This window comes from Coregonus lavaretus (genome assembly GCF_964263955.1).
Source record: "Coregonus lavaretus genome assembly, contig: HAP1_SCAFFOLD_370, whole genome shotgun sequence".
Lineage (NCBI taxonomy): Eukaryota > Metazoa > Chordata > Actinopteri > Salmoniformes > Salmonidae > Coregonus > Coregonus lavaretus.
In genome coordinates, this window is record NW_028161731.1 from 111,922 (window position 1) to 128,715 (window position 16,794).

Sequence of the window (16,794 nt, forward strand, 5' to 3'; positions counted from 1 at the left end):
CGCGGTCAGCGAAGGCAAGTTCTTCTAAATTCAGTGAATCATATCTTGCAGACTATTATTGATGTTTAAGAAATCGAGATAACTATTAAGGACTAAAACATATCTAGATGCTAGCTAGTTCATACATTTTAGTAGCGAATTTTTCCATGAGCAATTTTCCATTAGTTTGTTAACTAGCGGACTATAAACTCCACGATGAAGGAAGTCCTTCACCGTGGAGTTTAGTCCGCTAGAATCACTCAGCTATCTAGTTAACTTTAATTAACTTTAGCTAGCTACAGTTGTTTGTGATGATATTGGTGATTTACGCCATGGCTACTTCTCTCACAATATCGTCACATCAATCCATGGGTGTATTCATTACGTCTTGACGGAAACGAAACGGGGAGGGACCTAGCCACATGCATTTGTCAATAGAAATTTGTTTTCGTTTGAAAACGTTTTCCGCTTGAAGTAAACCGTTTCGTAATAGAATCTGCGTAACACCCTAGGGGTGTAATCATTAGCCAAACATTTTTGCAACTGCATTGTTAGGTTTAGAGCTTGCAAGAAAGGCATTTCACTGTACTTGTGCATTTGAAAAATTGAGGTAGGTCCTTCCCCATTCCGTTTGCTTCTGTTTAAGAAACGTTTTGCAACAGAATCGGTGTAATGAATACGCCCAGGACATGTAGCGACATGTTGATCACTGGCAGTATGTTGATCAAAGGACTGATCTAATGGCTTCTGCCTTCATGCATTACTAACTATGAGTCAGAACACAACACCAGTATGTGTATTGTACTGTACAATTTGAATAATTAAAGGTATGTCCTCTCTGTGTTTCGATACTAGACAGCTTTTGTTCTGTGTCTGGATGTTGGTTTCTCCATGTCCAACTCTGCCCCGGGACAGGAACCGCCCTTCCAACAGGCCAAGAAAGTCATCCAGAAGTTTGTTCAGCGCCAGGTAGTCTCTCTGATTCTGTGGGTGAATCTCGATTGTATTACTTAGATTCCTCATGTCCTCTCTTCTCTGCGTCCTTCTCGAAACCCATTGGAGGAGAAGATCCGAGGGGAGGAACCGCAGATCTTTTGCTCCAATGCGCTTTGAGAAGGAGACAAGGGAGGACGAGAGCAATCATGTTAACATTGTTGTGATTATTTTTTTATAAAGAACTGTGGCTGTTCCAAAATGCATACTTGTGTTCTATCTAGAGCGTGTAGCGAGTAAGAAGTCAACTGTCATTTTTCAAGTGTGATTCCAAACATAAGAACGTGAAAAGGCGAGTATGTACTAAGGTGACCAGAAGTTCTAGACCCCTTTCTGTGTTTCCAAACATTGGCGCACGACGGTGATGTGCGGAAGTTGGTGGCAGAACAAGGGGAAGTTCTTATAGAGGGCCTCTTTTACATGTTGCTTATGAGTTCATTTCACGCTACTTTATGATTATAATGGGATTTTAAGACTTGTATGAATGTTTGTCATCACAAGTCAACTGCATTATACTTTAAAAAACACTTCAACCAGTAAAATGGCACTTTGGCTAGCTTTTGCTACAGCCTATATCAATGAGTGTTAGCATTCTAGCTAACAACTGCTGCATCCAGCAGTCAGGACTTTATTCAGAAGTGTGCAACGTCACTATGTTAGACATAGATCCACACATGTTCTCTATCATGCAGAATTGTCAGCTCATTGTAACATATGAAGCTCATTCTAAAATGGACGTGGGTGGTTTCTGGCCCAAGGTTTTCCACTGTGTGCAAGTTTTTATTCCTGCCCAGCACAAAAACCGTGTTCAGCTATTCATCTATAATTGAGACCACATTTAGTTGAATGAGGTGTTTAGTGAAGGGCTGAAACAAAAACCTGTATTGTCCTGTGTATAAAAAAAAAAAAACCTGTGGCTGTCATGACTTAATTTGCCCTCATGTACTGAACAAACTGTTGAATGTTCATCTCCTTGATGTCCCTTACTTGGGGATGATAAACGTCTGATTCTGAGCCGTTTACTTTAACTTCGTTTTATTTTATTATCTGCTTGTATTGTTGAGAAGGAACCTGCAAGGAAGCGTTTCATTGGACCATGTGTATCCTTCCTGTACATATGACTAAGGAGACTACAATGGACTGTGTTCTAAGGATTCATGCACAGATACAGGAAAACCAATAAATGGATTAATATTATAAAAAATGGCAAGTCTCCCCACGGTTCTGGGTTTGAGGCTTGGGCATGTGGGGGCTGCAGTTCATCTGTCTAATCCCCTGCAGGGAGAGAGAAAGGCATTAATAATATTAATGTGGTCCTCTGTAGCTCAGCTGGTAGAGCACGGCGCTTGTAACGTAGTGGGTTCGATCCCCGGCACCACCCATACACAAAAATGTATGCACGCATGACTGTAAGTCGCTTTGGATAAAAGCGTCTGCTAAATGGCATATTATATTACAATGGTGTATTCATTTAATATATATTCCTGTTTGATAGGCATGCATATCATTACATTGAAGATGTTCTCCTTTATATGCCAGTGTTTTGTATCCAATGCATTTAGCTGGATGAAGAAGTCTAGGCCTTCTAATTGTATTGCATCATATTGCCTATCATTGAGTTATCACTGCATACGGTGAACATAAAACCAAGCTATCGTGAACATCAGTGTTATTTCATAATATGCATGGGTGTAATAGTTGTATGAATTTATCACAATGCAAACCTTCTCATTGGAAATATAGCACCAGCAGTCCTAATGCAATATAAGCTTCACAGTGAAACTATTCTGGCTATTTTCATAATTATTTCGCTATTTATTTATTTGGTTCAACCTCTGTGCAATGCATAAAAGCTTACCTGTCCCTCTCGAGTGGCACAGCGGTCTAAGGCACTACATCGCAGTGCTTGAGGCGTCACTACAGACCCGGGTTCGATCCCAGGCTGTGTCACAACTGACCGGGAGTCCCATAGGGCGGCGCACAATTGGCCCAGCGTCGTCCAGGTTAAGGGAGGGTTTGGCCGGGGGGACTTGGCTCATCGCGCTCTAGTGACTCCTTGTGGCGGGCCAGGCGCCTGCATGCTGACTTCAGTTGAACAGTGTTTCCTCCGGCATGTTGGTGCAGCTTGCGGGCGGGTGATAAGAAGCGTGGTTTGGCGGGTCATGTTTTGGAGGACGCATGACTCGACCTTCGCCTCTCCCGAGCCCGTTGGAGCGATGAGACAAGATCGTAATTAGATCGCAATTGGATATCACGAAAAAGGGGCAAAAAAAAAAAATCGCTAAGAAAACCTTACCTGTCATACGTCCACAACGATGTAGCAGCAGACTAGGCAATTTGCGAGAGGAGGACACCACGTAAAATTATTCTGGTTGGTGTCAATTCACTAACAGGTACTGAGAATCAATTCTGTTGTTATTCGTGTTAGAACTCAATGAATAAGTTCACATTCACACTAATAATTCAATATTAAACTGATTATGGCAGAAGGCCGAGTATGGCATTAGTCATGTAAACACCTTACTCTGCTTGGCATTAGTCATGTAAACACCTTACTCTGCTTGGCATTAGTCATGTAAACACCTTACTCTGCTTGGCATTAGTCATGTAAACACCTTACTCTGCTTGGCATTAGTCATGTAAACACCTTACTCTGCTTGGCATTAGTCATGTAAACACCTTACTCTGCTTGGCATTAGTCATGTAAACACCTTACTCTGCTTGGCATTAGTCATGTAAACACCTTACTCTGCTTGGCATTAGTCATGTAAACACCTTACTCTGCTTGGCATTAGTCATGTAAACACCGTACTCTGCTTGGCATTAAGGTCAAAATGGAAGTCAGCATACGCCGATTAAAACACCTGCTTTTCTGAGCCATCTTTCAAATTATTAGGACGTGAACACCGCTGGAACGCCGATTTAAGGTGTGTTCGATCTGCACATGTGCCAGCACCGGGTAGGGCTAGCTTCCCTCTTATGCGCCAGCACCGGGTAGGGCTAGCTTCCCTCTTATGCGCCAGCACCGGGTAGGGATAGCTTCCCTCTTATGCGCCAGCACCGGGTAGGGATAGCTTCCCTGCATTTATCAAAGTCCCATCAGGTGGCCTGATTTCAGATGTGTCCATGTATGCAGGATTATTAGGGAAATCGTTCTTCTTGCAAAGCAGGTAACTGTTTAAAAGTATTATATTAACCAAACTATCCACAATAATCGCATTATGCATGTAACCGTGCTCCATACACAGGTCGTTCAGAAAGGATTCAGACCCCTTGTTAGGTTACAGCCTTATTCTAAAATTGATAATACAATAATACCCCATAGGATCTCTCTGTACTTTGCTCCGTTCATCTTTCCCTCGATCCTGACTAGTCTCCCAGTCCCTGCCGCTGAAAAACATCCCCACAGCATGATGCTGCCACCACCATGCTTCACCGTAGGGATGGTGCCAGGTTTCTTCCAGACGTGACGCTTGGCATTTAGGCCAAATAGTTCAATCTTGGTTTCATCAGACAAGAGAATGTTGTTTCTCATGGTCTGACAGTCCTTTAGGTGCCTTTTGGCAAACTCCAAGCGGGCTGTCATGTGCCTTTTAATGAGGAGTGGCTTCCGTCTGGCCACTCTACCATAAAGGCCTGATTGGTGGAGTGCTGCGGAGATGGTTGTCCTTCTGGAAGGTTCTCCCATCTCCACATATGAAGTCTAGAGCTCTGTCAGAGTGACAATTGGGTTCTTGGTCACCTCCCTGACCAAAGCCCTTCTCCCCCGATTGCTCAGTTTGGCCGGGCGGCCTGCTCTAGGAAGAGTCTTGGTGGTTCCAAACTTCTTCCATTTAAGAATGATAGAGGCCACTGTGTTCTTGTGGACATTCAATGCTGCAGACATTTTTTGGTACCCTTCCCCAGATCTGTGCCTCAACAAAATCCTGTCTCTGAGCTCTATGGAGTGTGTAAAACTGACCTTCATGTCTGAAAGTAATGATTCTCTTTGCTTATTTGAGCTGTTCTTGCCATAATATGGACTTGGTCTTTTACCAAATAGGGCTATCTTCTGTATAACACCCTACCTTGTCACAACACAACTGATTGGCTCAAATGCATTGAGATGCTGTATGTATATACAGTGAGGGGGGGAAAAGTATTTGATCCCCTGCTGATTTTGTACGTTTGCCCACTGACAAAGACATCCCTAATTGGAGTAAACTAGTGAACAACAATGCTTAGGCCTCTACTTCCAGCTTATACATACTATATACATTTTATGGACACGGTCAATTTTACAATAATTCTATTTTGTTTGTTTTTACTCCTGAACTTTACTCCTTTTACAAAAAGTCCCACTGTTCCTATCGTCATGACTACCCTCTAGATATGAGTTACCACACCCGGTCTCGGGGATGGCTAGGTCTGGAAATTACTTTGGTCTCTACTGAGTTATGTAAATCAGCTTTTAGTTTTCTTGAACCTTATTTGTAGACCAATCTTCAAAATGTTTTTAAATGTTATATTCTGGTGCCTCCTAGGGCAATTCAAAAAGCTGATGGAGGACCTTATTACTGATGAATGTGTTTTCGGTTTTTGACTTTGTCTTTCTGCTTTCATTTTGGATTCATATTTTGTGTGTATTTTCTGTAATTTATGGAATTCAGGGCTCATCTGTAAAATACCTTTGTTCACTGTTCACTGAATTGCTAGCACTAGTTGCTGACACTGCTCATTGGGTACAATGTAAACAGACGTAGCTAGCTAGCATAAAAGCTAACTTTGTTGACTCCGGCTGCGTGATGATGCAGTTTCCTGTTTAGGTTAGAGGTCACGTCGAATTAAGTTTCAAATTTAGTTGATTTTAAGCGCTCCGTTCTCCTATACTAGACCGTATCTCTCTTAGGTGTTCTTGGAAGATCGCCAGAACAGGAGAACACAAGTGTGCATTTTGGAACACAGCCAGAGGTCCTGGAGTGTGACTCTCTCTCCTTTCTACCCATTAGAACAGCGGTTCTCAAACGTTTTGGGGCCAGGGACCCCTTTTTGTGATAGGAAATTCATCAGGGACTCCCTCATTAGAGCACAACTTGAGTGAGATAAAAATACAAGGCGTTTTACTATGACTACGGTTGAGCATGGCCGGATGAACCAAGTCTCTGGCCCTGGGAAGGAACATTTTAAAGGCTCTTGGCATTGGCGAGAAAATGTTGCAGTTTTCAGGCTAATATCCTGCAATTCTACACATTTTGCCATGAGGCAAAACATTTAGGATTTTTTAATCGTTTTTTTTGTTCCCCAGGGTTAAGAACATAAATCGTAGATTAATAATATTGTATTACACCCTCAACTTATTCCATGGATCCCTTGGTCAGAGGTAGTGGGCTATATAGGGAATGGACCCTGGTCAGAGGTAGTGGGCTATATAGGGAATGGACCCTGGTCAGAGGTAGTGGGCTATATAGGGAATGGACCCTGGTCAGAGGTAGTGGGCTATATAGGGAATGGACCCTGGTCAGAGGTAGTGGGCTATATAGGGAATGGACCCTGGTCAGAGGTAGTGGGCTATATAGGGAATGGACCCTGGTCAGAGGTAGTGGGCTATATAGGGAATGGACCCTGGTCAGAGGTAGTGGGCTATATAGGGAATGGACCCTGGTCAGAGGTAGTGGGCTATATAGGGAATGGACCCTGGTCAGAGAGAGTTCACTAATATAAGGAATGTGCTGTCATTTGGGACTGTCTTTCCTGCAGGTGTTTGCAGAGAACAAAGATGAGCTGGGTCTGGTGCTGTTTGGGTCAGACAACACTAAGAACGACCTAGCTAAAGACGGCCAGTACCAGAACATCTCAGTACACCGCCGCCTCATGATCCCAGACTTTGAGCTGCTGGAAGATATCCAGAATGATGTGCACCCTGGGAGTCAACAGGCTGACTGTATCCTTCCTTTGACTGAGCACAGAACACCGCTCACTCCTTCAGTAGACGGCACTGTTGACAAGGTGTTTTCAAACCATTAAGTCCAGTGTTGGGCCCATATGAGTTATTTTATGCTATTCATTTAACAGGCAATTAGCAAAATAAATGTTTATGATGTTAGGCTGTCGTCAGTGAACCATTATGTCTATAATAAACTGTGTTGCTGGTGACCGACTGACTTGGGGCGGCAGGTAGCTTAGTGGTTAAGAGCGTTGTGCCAGTAACCGAACGGTCGCTGGTTCTAATCCCCGAGCCAACTAGGTGAAAAATCTGTCTATGTGCCCTTGAGCAAGGCACTTAACCCTAATTGCTCCTGTAAGTCGCTCTGGATAAGAGCGTCTGCTAAATAATGTAAATGTAAATGTAAATGTTGTTTCCTTAACCCCTGTTGCCTCAGGGCTGGATGCTCTTGTTGTATGCATGGACCTGCTTCAGAACGAAACTCTGTAAGTGATTAGTTTCAGATAGCTAGATCATTCTGTGTGAAAGTGAAACATATCTCTACTTTGATAATAGAATATAGAATTGGCTTACACAAGCAAATCCTCTCTAGCTCAGTTGGTCGAGCATGACTCTTGCAATGCCAGGAGAGTGGGTTCAATTCCCGGGACCACCCATCCCTAAAAAATGTATACATGCATGACTGTAAGTGGCTTTGGATAAAAACATCTGATAAATGTTATTATTATGGTAAAACTTTGGATAAAAACATCTGATAAATGTTATTATTATGGTAAGACTTTGGATAAAAACATCTGATAAATGTTATTATTATGGTAAAACTTTGGATAAAAACATCTGATAAATGTTATTATTATGGTAAGACTTTGGATAAAAACATCTGATAAATGTTATTATTATGGTAAAACTTTGGATAAAAACATCTGATAAATGTTATTATTATGGTAAAACTTTGGATAAAAACATCTGATAAATAGCGTATATTATTATGGTAAGACTTTACTTGACATCCAGCGTCATAACACGTTATGACATGGTCATAACCATGTTAAAATATGTCGTAACAGCTGACATAACTTGTCATAGTATGGTCATAACACTGTCATAACACATTTAGGCCTGTAGTGCCATATTGCCTTATTGTATGGCTGGTTGTGACCTCATTACACTGAACTACAATAGAAACGCAACATGCAACAATTTCAAATATTTTACTGAGTTACAGTTCATAGAAGGAAATGAGTCAATTGAAATAAATAAATTAGGCCCTAATCTATGGATTTCACATGACTGGGCAGGGGCACAGCCATGGGTGGGCCTGGGATGGAATGGGCCCACCCACTTGGCAGCCAGTCCCAGCCAAATTCTCTAAAACGACGTTGGAGACGGCTTATGGTAGAGAAATGAACATTCAATTCTCTGGCAACAGCTCTGGTGGACATTCCTGCTGTCAGCATGCCAATTGCACGCTCCCTCAAAACTTGAGACATCTGTGGCGTTGTGTTGTGTGACGACAACTGCACATTTTAGAGTGGCCTTTTATTGTCCCCAGCACAAGGTGCACCTGTGTAATGATCATGCTGTTTAATCAGCTTCTTGATATACCAAACCTGTCAGGTGGATGGATTATCTTGGCAAAGGAGAAATGCTCACTAACAGGAATGTAAACACATTTGTGTAAAACGTTTGAGAGAAATAAGCCATTGGTGGGTAGGGAACATTTCTGGGATCTTTTATTTCAGCTCATGAAACATGGGACCAACACTTTACATGTTGCGTTTGTATTTTTGTTCAGTCTAAGCGTTAACCTACCACACAAGGTAAAACATTCCATTACACCATAGCATACTTGTCAACATTATGGTTGTTATATCACATTTTCTGAACTTGATTATATTAAATGATCATTGTAATTGCGGCCACATTGTCAGACCTGCGCCGACCCCAATGCTCTGTTGCTGATGACTGGGATGAATGCAGGAGCAGGACGAGACACCCTCTTTATGACTGATGACTGGGATGAATGCAGGAGCAGGACAAGACACCCTCTTATTGACTGATGACTGGGATGAATGCAGGAGCAGGACGAGACACCCTCTTTCTGACTGATGACTGGGATGAATGCAGGAGCAGGACAAGACACCCTCTTATTGACTGATGACTGGGATGAATGCAGGAGCAGGACGAGACACCCTCTTTATGACTGATGACTGGGATGAATGCAGGAGCAGGACGAGACACCCTCTTTCTGACTGATGACTGATGTAAGGGCCTGTAGGTGATAGCCCTATCTGGATTATATGATTACGATGGTCATAATGCTTCATGACAGTGTAATGAAGTGTATTAAAAATATTATGAGGAGAAACATGACTGTAAAGGATTCAACAAAATAATTAAGAAACAAACTTTCAAACGAAAGGAAACTTATTGGCAGGGGAAAAAACACATTTGAATAAATGTGGGTTTTGACATTCTTATGTAGGTGGCATAACCAGCCATAAAATAACGCAATATATGTCACAACATGTGTAAATATATGGGTCATGACAGTGTTATGACAAGTTGTCAACTGTTGTGACATGGTTATTACAGGTTGTGACATGGTTATGACAGGTTGTGACATGGTTATGACATGGTTGTGACATGGTTATGACAGGTTGTGACATGGTTATGACCGTGTTATGACGCTGGGTGTCAAGTAAAGTGTTACCAGAATGATTCTATATGACTAATGACTCCATTGGAGGCGCTACTGTGTCCTTCCCATATTTGGTTGATGCGTGAGTGTTAATGTTTCCTATGTAACTCTGTTCTGTTTGACTGTTCTTCAGGGGGAAGAAATATGAGCGTCTGAACATCGTCCTGCTCACAGACCTGAACTCACAGAGCAGTCCGGACCAGCTGGACATTATCATAGGCAGCCTTAAGAGAGCCGGCATTACTCTGCAGTTCATGTGTGTAATTGTTATTCTACTGTAGAAGATCTCTAATGGCTTGTTATATATCATGGAAGCATTGATTACACCTACATTAGGGCTTCATCGGAAACGGCATCCTATTCCCGATAGAATGCAGTACTTTTGACCAGGCTCTGGAGATTTGGGACACAACCATGAAGTGACTCCAAACTGACCTTTAACCTGTGTTCCTCCAGCCTACCCTTCCCTGTAGACGGAGGGGGTTCCAGCCCCCCCCACGGGGGTAAAGGTCTGTCCAGAGAGCAACAGCAGGGCTTGGAGATGACCAAGCAGGTCATGATGTCTCTGGATGAAGAGGATGGTCTGGATGAAGTCTACACCTTCAGGTAGGAAGTCACTGGATGAAGAGGATGGTCTGGATGAAGTCACTGGGGGCTGCGTCCCAAATCAAACCTTATTTCCTGTATGGTGCACTACTTTAGGGTGGTATTGGGTGGTATTGGGTGCCTCTAGGGTGGTATTGGGTGGTATTGGGTGCATATAGGTGGTATTGGGTGCCTATAGGGTGGTATTGGGTGCATATAGGTGGTATTGGGTGGTATTGGGTGCCTATAGGGTGGTATTGGGTGCCTATAGGGTGGTATTGGGTGCATATAGGGTGGTATTGGGTGCCTCTAGGGTGGTATTGGGTGGAATTGGGTGCCTATAGGGTGGTATTGGGTGGTATTGGGTGCCTATAGGGTGGTATTGGGTGGTATTGGGTGGTATTGGGTGCCTATAGGGTGGAATTGGGTGCCTATAGGGTGGTATTGGGTGCCTATAGGGTGGTATTGGGTGCATATAGGTGGTATTGGGTGCCTATAGGGTGGTATTGGGTGCCTATAGGGTGGTATTGGGTGCATATAGGGTGGTATTGGGTGCCTCTAGGGTGGTATTGGGTGGAATTGGGTGCCTATTGGGTGGTATTGGGTGGTATTGGGTGCCTATTGGGTGGTATTGGGTGGTATTGGGTGCCTATAGGGTGGAATTGGGTGCCTATAGGGTGGTATTGGGTGCCTATAGGGTGGTATTGGGTGCATATAGGGTGGTATTGGGTGCATATAGGTGGTATTGGGTGCATATAGGGTGGTATTGGGTGCATATAGGGTGGTATTGGGTGCATATAGGGTGGTATTGGGTGCATATAGGGTGGTATTGGGTGCATATAGGTGGTATTGGGTGGTATTGGGTGCCTATAGGGTGGTATTGGGTGGTATTGGGTGCCTCTAGGGTGGTATTGGGTGGTATTGGGTGCATATAGGTGGTATTGGGTGCCTATAGGGTGGTATTGGGTGCATATAGGTGGTATTGGGTGGTATTGGGTGCCTATAGGGTGGTATTGGGTGCCTATAGGGTGGTATTGGGTGCCTATTGGGTGCCTCTAGGGTGGTATTGGGTGGAATTGGGTGCCTATAGGGTGGTATTGGGTGCCTATTGGGTGGTATTGGGTGCCTATAGGGTGGTATTGGGTGGAATTGGGTGCCTATAGGGTGGTATTGGGTGCCTATAGGGTGGTATTGGGTGCATATAGGTGGTATTGGGTGGTATTGGGTGCCTATAGGGTGGTATTGGGTGCCTATAGGGTGGTATTGGGTGCCTATAGGGTGGTATTGGGTGCCTCTAGGGTGGAATTGGGTGCCTATAGGGTGGTATTGGGTGGTATTGGGTGCCTATTGGGTGGTATTGGGTGGTATTGGGTGCCTATTGGGTGGAATTGGGTGCCTATAGGGTGGTATTGGGTGCCTATAGGGTGGTATTGGGTGCATATGGGTGGTATTGGGTGCCTATAGGGTGGTATTGGGTGCCTATAGGGTGGTATTGGGTGCCTCTAGGGTGGTATTGGGTGCATATAGGTGGTATTGGGTGCCTATTGGGTGGTATTGGGTGGTATTGGGTGGCTATAGGGTGGTATTGGGTGGCTATAGGGTGGTATTGGGTGGAATTGGGTGCCTATAGGGTGGTATTGGGTGCCTCTAGGGTGGTATTGGGTGTCTATAGGGTGGTATTGGGTGCCTCTAGGGTGGTATTGGGTGGAATTGGGTGCCTATTGGGTGTCTATAGGGTGGTATTGGGTGCCTCTAGGGTGGTATTGGGTGCCTCTAGGGTGGTATTGGGTGCCTCTAGGGTGGTATTGGGTGCCTCTAGGGTGGTATTGGGTGCCTCTAGGGTGGTATTGGGTGGAATTGGGTGCCTATAGGGTGGTATTGGGTGGAATTGGGTGCCTATAGGGTGGTATTGGGTGTCTATAGGGTGGTATTGGGTGCCTATAGGGTGGTATTGGGTGCCTCTAGGGTGGTATTGGGTGCCTCTAGGGTGGTATTGGGTGCCTCTAGGGTGGTATTGGGTGCCTCTAGGGTGGTATTGGGTGCCTCTAGGGTGGTATTGGGTGTCTATAGGGTGGTATTGGGTGCCTCTAGGGTGGTATAGGGTGTCTATAGGGTGGTATTGGGTGTCTATAGGGTGGTATTGGGTGCCTCTAGGGTGGTATTGGGTGCCTCTAGGGTGGTATTGGGTGTCTATAGGGTGGTATTGGGTGCCTCTAGGGTGGTATTGGGTGCATATAGGTGGTATTGGGTGCCTCTAGTGTGGTATTGGGTGCCTCTAGGGTGGTATTGGGTGCCTATAGGGTGGTATTGGGTGTCTATAGGGTGGTATTGGGTGCCTCTAGGGTGGTATTGGGTGCATATAGGTGGTATTGGGTGCCTATAGGGTGGTATTGGGTGGTGTAGGGCCCCGTGTAGCTCAGTTGGTAAAGTATGGCGCTTGCAACGCCAGGGTTGTGGGTTCGATTCCCACGGGGGGCCAGTATGAAAATGTATGAACTCACTAACTGTAAGTCGCTCTGGATAATAGCGTCTGCTAAATGACTGAAATGTAATGTAAATGTATAGGATGCCCATAGGGTGCCCATAGGGTGGTATAGGGTGCCTCTAGGGTGGTATTGGGTGCCTCTAGGGTGGTATTGGGTGCCTCTAGGGTGGTATTGGGTGCCCATAGGGTGGTATTGGGTGTCTCTAGGGTGCCTATAGGGTGGTATAGGGTGCCTCTAGGGTGGTATTGGGTGCCTCTAGGGTGGTATTGGGTGCCTCTAGGGTGGTATTGGGTGCCTCTAGGGTGGTATTGGGTGTCTCTAGGGTGCCTATAGGGTGGTATTGGGTGCCTCTAGGGTGGTATTGGGTGCCTATAGGGTGGTATTGGGTGCCTCTAGGGTGGTATTGGGTGCCTCTAGGGTGGTATAGGGTGGTATTGGGTGCCTCTAGAGTGGTATTGGGTGCCCATATGGTGGTATTGGGTGCCTCTAGGGTGGTATAGGGTGGTATTGGGTGCCTCTAGGGTGGTATAGGGTGGTATTGGGTGCCTCTAGGGTGGTATTGGGTGCCCATATGGTGGTATTGGGTGCCTCTAGGGTGGTATTGGGTGCCTCTAGGGTGGTATTGGGTGCCTCTAGGGTGGTATTGGGTGTCTCTAGGGTGGTATAGGGTGGTATTGGGTGCCTATAGGGTGGTATTGGGTGCCTCTAGGGTGGTATTGGGTGCCCATATGGTGGTATTGGGTGCCTCTAGGGTGGTATTGGGTGCCTCTAGGGTGGTATAGGGTGGTATTGGGTGCCTCTAGGGTGGTATTGGGTGCCCATATGGTGGTATTGGGTGCCTCTAGGGTGGTATAGGGTGGTATTGGGTGCCTCTAGGGTGGTATAGGGTGGTATTGGGTGCCTCTAGGGTGGTATTGGGTGCCCATATGGTGGTATTGGGTGCCTCTAGGGTGGCATAGGGTGGTATTGGGTGCCTCTAGGGTGGTATTGGGTGCCCATATGGTGGTATTGGGTGCCTCTAGGGTGGTATAGGGTGGTATTGGGTGCCTATAGGGTGGTATTGGGTGCCTATAGGGTGGTATTGGGTGCCTCTAGGGTGGTATTGGGTGCCTCTAGGGTGGTATTGGGTGCCTCTAGGGTGGTATTGGGTGCCTATAGGGTGGTATTGGGTGTCTATAGGGTGGTATTGGGTGGTATTGGGTGTCTCTAGGGTGCCTCTAGGGTGGTATTGGGTGTCTCTAGGGTGCCTCTAGGGTGGTATTGGGTGCCCATAGGGTGGTATAGGGTGCCCATAGGGTGGTATTGGGTGGTATTGGGTGGTATAGGGTGGTATTGGGTGGTTTTGGGTGCCTCTAGGGTGGTATTGGGTGCCTCTAGGGTGGTATAGGGTGGTATTGGGTGTCTCTAGGGTGCCCATAGGGTGGTATTGGGTGGTATTGGGTGCCTCTAGGGTGGTATTGGGTGGTATAGGGTGCCCATAGGGTGGTATTGGGTGGTATAGGGTGCCTCTAGGGTGGTATTGGGTGGTATAGGGTGCCTCTAGGGTGGTATTGGGTGGTATAGGGTGCCCATAGGGTGGTATTGGGTGGTATAGGGTGCCCATAGGGTGGTATAGGGTGCCTCTAGGGTGGTATAGGGTGCCTCTAGGGTGGTATTGGGTGGAATTGGGTGCCTCTAGGGTGGTATAGGGTGCCTCTAGGGTGGTATTGGGTGGAATTGGGTGTCTATAGGGTGGTATTGGGTGCCTATAGGGTGGTATAGGGTGCCTCTAGGGTGGTATTGGGTGCCCATAGGGTGGTATTGGGTGCCTCTAGGGTGGTATTGGGTGCCTCTAGGGTGGTATTGGGTGCCTCTAGGGTGGTATTGGGTGCCCATAGGGTGGTATAGGGTGGTATAGGGTGCCCATAGGGTGGTATTGGGTGGTATAGGGTGCCTCTAGGGTGGTATAGGGTGCCTCTAGGGTGGTATAGGGTGCCCATAGGGTGGTATTGGGTGGTATAGGGTGCCTCTAGGGTGGTATTGGGTGCCTCTAGGGTGGTATTGGGTGCCTCTAGGGTGGTATTGGGTGTCTCTAGGGTGGTATTGGGTGCCTCTAGGGCGGTATTGGGTGCCTCTAGGGTGGTATTGGGTGCCTCTAGGGTGGTATTGGGTGCCTCTAGGGTGGTATAGGGTGCCCATAGGGTGGTATTGGGTGGTATAGGGTGCCTCTAGGGATTTGGTCAAAAGTAGTGCACCATATAGGGTGCCATTTGGGATGCTGTGTCCTAGCTCTGAGTTGGAGGCTATATTCTAATGTGTTTATACAGACTGAGGTTGTCCTGCTCTGACCGGGTTCTCTCCCCTCTGTCCTGCAGTGATGCTATAGAGAAGTTGTCTGTGTTTAAACGGATTGAGAAGAGACCCATGGCCTGGCCCTGTACTCTGACCATCGGCAGCTCTCTGGCCATCAAGATTGTTGGCTACAAAGCAGTAAGTAGAGGATGGCTGAGTCCCAAATAGGACCCTATTCCCTATATAGTGCACTACTTTAGACCAGGGCCCATAGCCCAAATAGCACCCTATTCCCTATATAGTGCACTACTTTAGACCAGGGCCCATAGCCCAAATAGGACCCTATTCCCTATATAGTGCACTACTTTAGACCAGGGCCCATAGCCCAAATAGCACCCTATTCCCTATATAGTGCACTACTTTAGACCAGGGCCCATAGCCCAAATAGGACCCTATTCCCTATATAGTGCACTACTTTAGACCAGGGTTCATAGCCCAAATAGCATGACTATATAGGGGATAGGGTGCTATTTGGGAGGTCAACCAGGGGACAGGGAGGGGCTGTTCTTAATACTCAGACTGTCCCTGAAACTGGGAGATGTGAATGATTGTAGTCTGACCCCTGCAGGTATGTGAGGAGAGGCCCAGGAAGTCGTGGTCGGTGGTAGATGCTCAGACGCACCAGAAAGACGACGTGAAGAGAGACGTAGTTTACTGTCTCAACGATGATGAAGAGACTGAGGTACAGAAGGACGACACCATACAAGGTGAGAGCGCTCTGACATCATCGTGAGAGGGATCAAGATGAGAATCTGCTTGTGATGCCAGTGTTGTCTCAAATGGCTAGGTTCCTGTCACCCATTCAGTAGTCGTTTTTTTAGAAGGTTCAAGAAACCTACATTTGACTGGTATAACAAATTCATGGAAGGTCCCAAGGTGCACTTTGAGATGGACACTGGTTGAGATCATCTCACCCTCTCCTCCTCTCTAAAGGGTGTTGTTATGGGTGTAACTTCACCCTTCCCCCTCCTCCTCTCTAAAGGGTGTTGTTATGGGTGTAACTTCACCCTTCCTCTCTCCTCCTCTCTAAAGGGTGTTGTTATGGGTGTAACTTCACCCTTCCCCCTCCTCCTCCTCTCTAAAGGGTGTTGTTATGGGTGTAACTTCACCTTCCTCTCCTCCTCCTCTCTAAAGGGTGTTGTTATGGGTGTAACTTCACCCTTCCTCTCTCCTCCTCTCTAAAGGGTGTTGTTATGGGTGTAACTTCACCTTCCTCTCTCCTCCTCTCTAAAGGGTGTTGTTATGGGTGTAACTTCACCCTTCCCCTCTCCTCCTCTCTAAAGGGTGTTGTTATGGGTGTAACTTCACCCTTCCCCTCTCCTCCTCTCTAAAGGGTGTTGTTATGGGTGTGACTTCACCCTTCCTCTCTCCTCCTCTCTAAAGGGTGTTGTTATGGGTGTAACTTCACCCTTCCCCCTCCTCCTCTCTAAAGGGTGTTGTTATGGGTGTAACTTCACCCTTCCTCTCTCCTCCTCTCTAAAGGGTGTTGTTATGGGTGTAACTTCACCCTTCCCCTCTCCTCCTCTCTAAAGGGTGTTGTTATGGGTGTAACTTCACCCTTCCTCTCTCCTCCTCTCTAAAGGGTGTTGTTATGGGTGTAACTTCACCCTTCCTCTCTCCTCCTCTCTAAAGGGTGTTGTTATGGGTGTAACTTCACCCTTCCCCTCTCCTCCTCTCTAAAGGGTGTTGTTATGGGTGTAACTTCACCCTTCCCCTCTCCTCCTCTCTAAAGGGTGTTGTTATGGGTGTAACTTCACCCTTCCTCTCTCCTCCTCTCTAAAGGGTGTTGTTATGGG

At 46.2% G+C, this 16,794-nt stretch overlaps 1 protein-coding gene across 1 annotated transcript; it reads left to right on the top strand.

Annotated features, from left to right (window-relative positions):
- Window positions 1–838: 838 nt before the first annotated feature.
- LOC311120187 (X-ray repair cross-complementing protein 5-like) lies at window positions 839–15,857 on the top strand. Its single transcript, XM_084194803.1, has 7 exons — window positions 839–948; window positions 6,709–6,892; window positions 7,332–7,380; window positions 9,730–9,852; window positions 10,053–10,202; window positions 15,022–15,136; window positions 15,567–15,857. The coding sequence occupies exons 1-7, from the start codon at window positions 871–873 to the stop codon at window positions 15,729–15,731; spliced, it is 864 nt and encodes a 287-aa protein (XP_084050929.1). The 5' UTR covers window positions 839–870; the 3' UTR covers window positions 15,732–15,857.
- The last annotated feature ends 937 nt before the right edge of the window (window positions 15,858–16,794 follow it).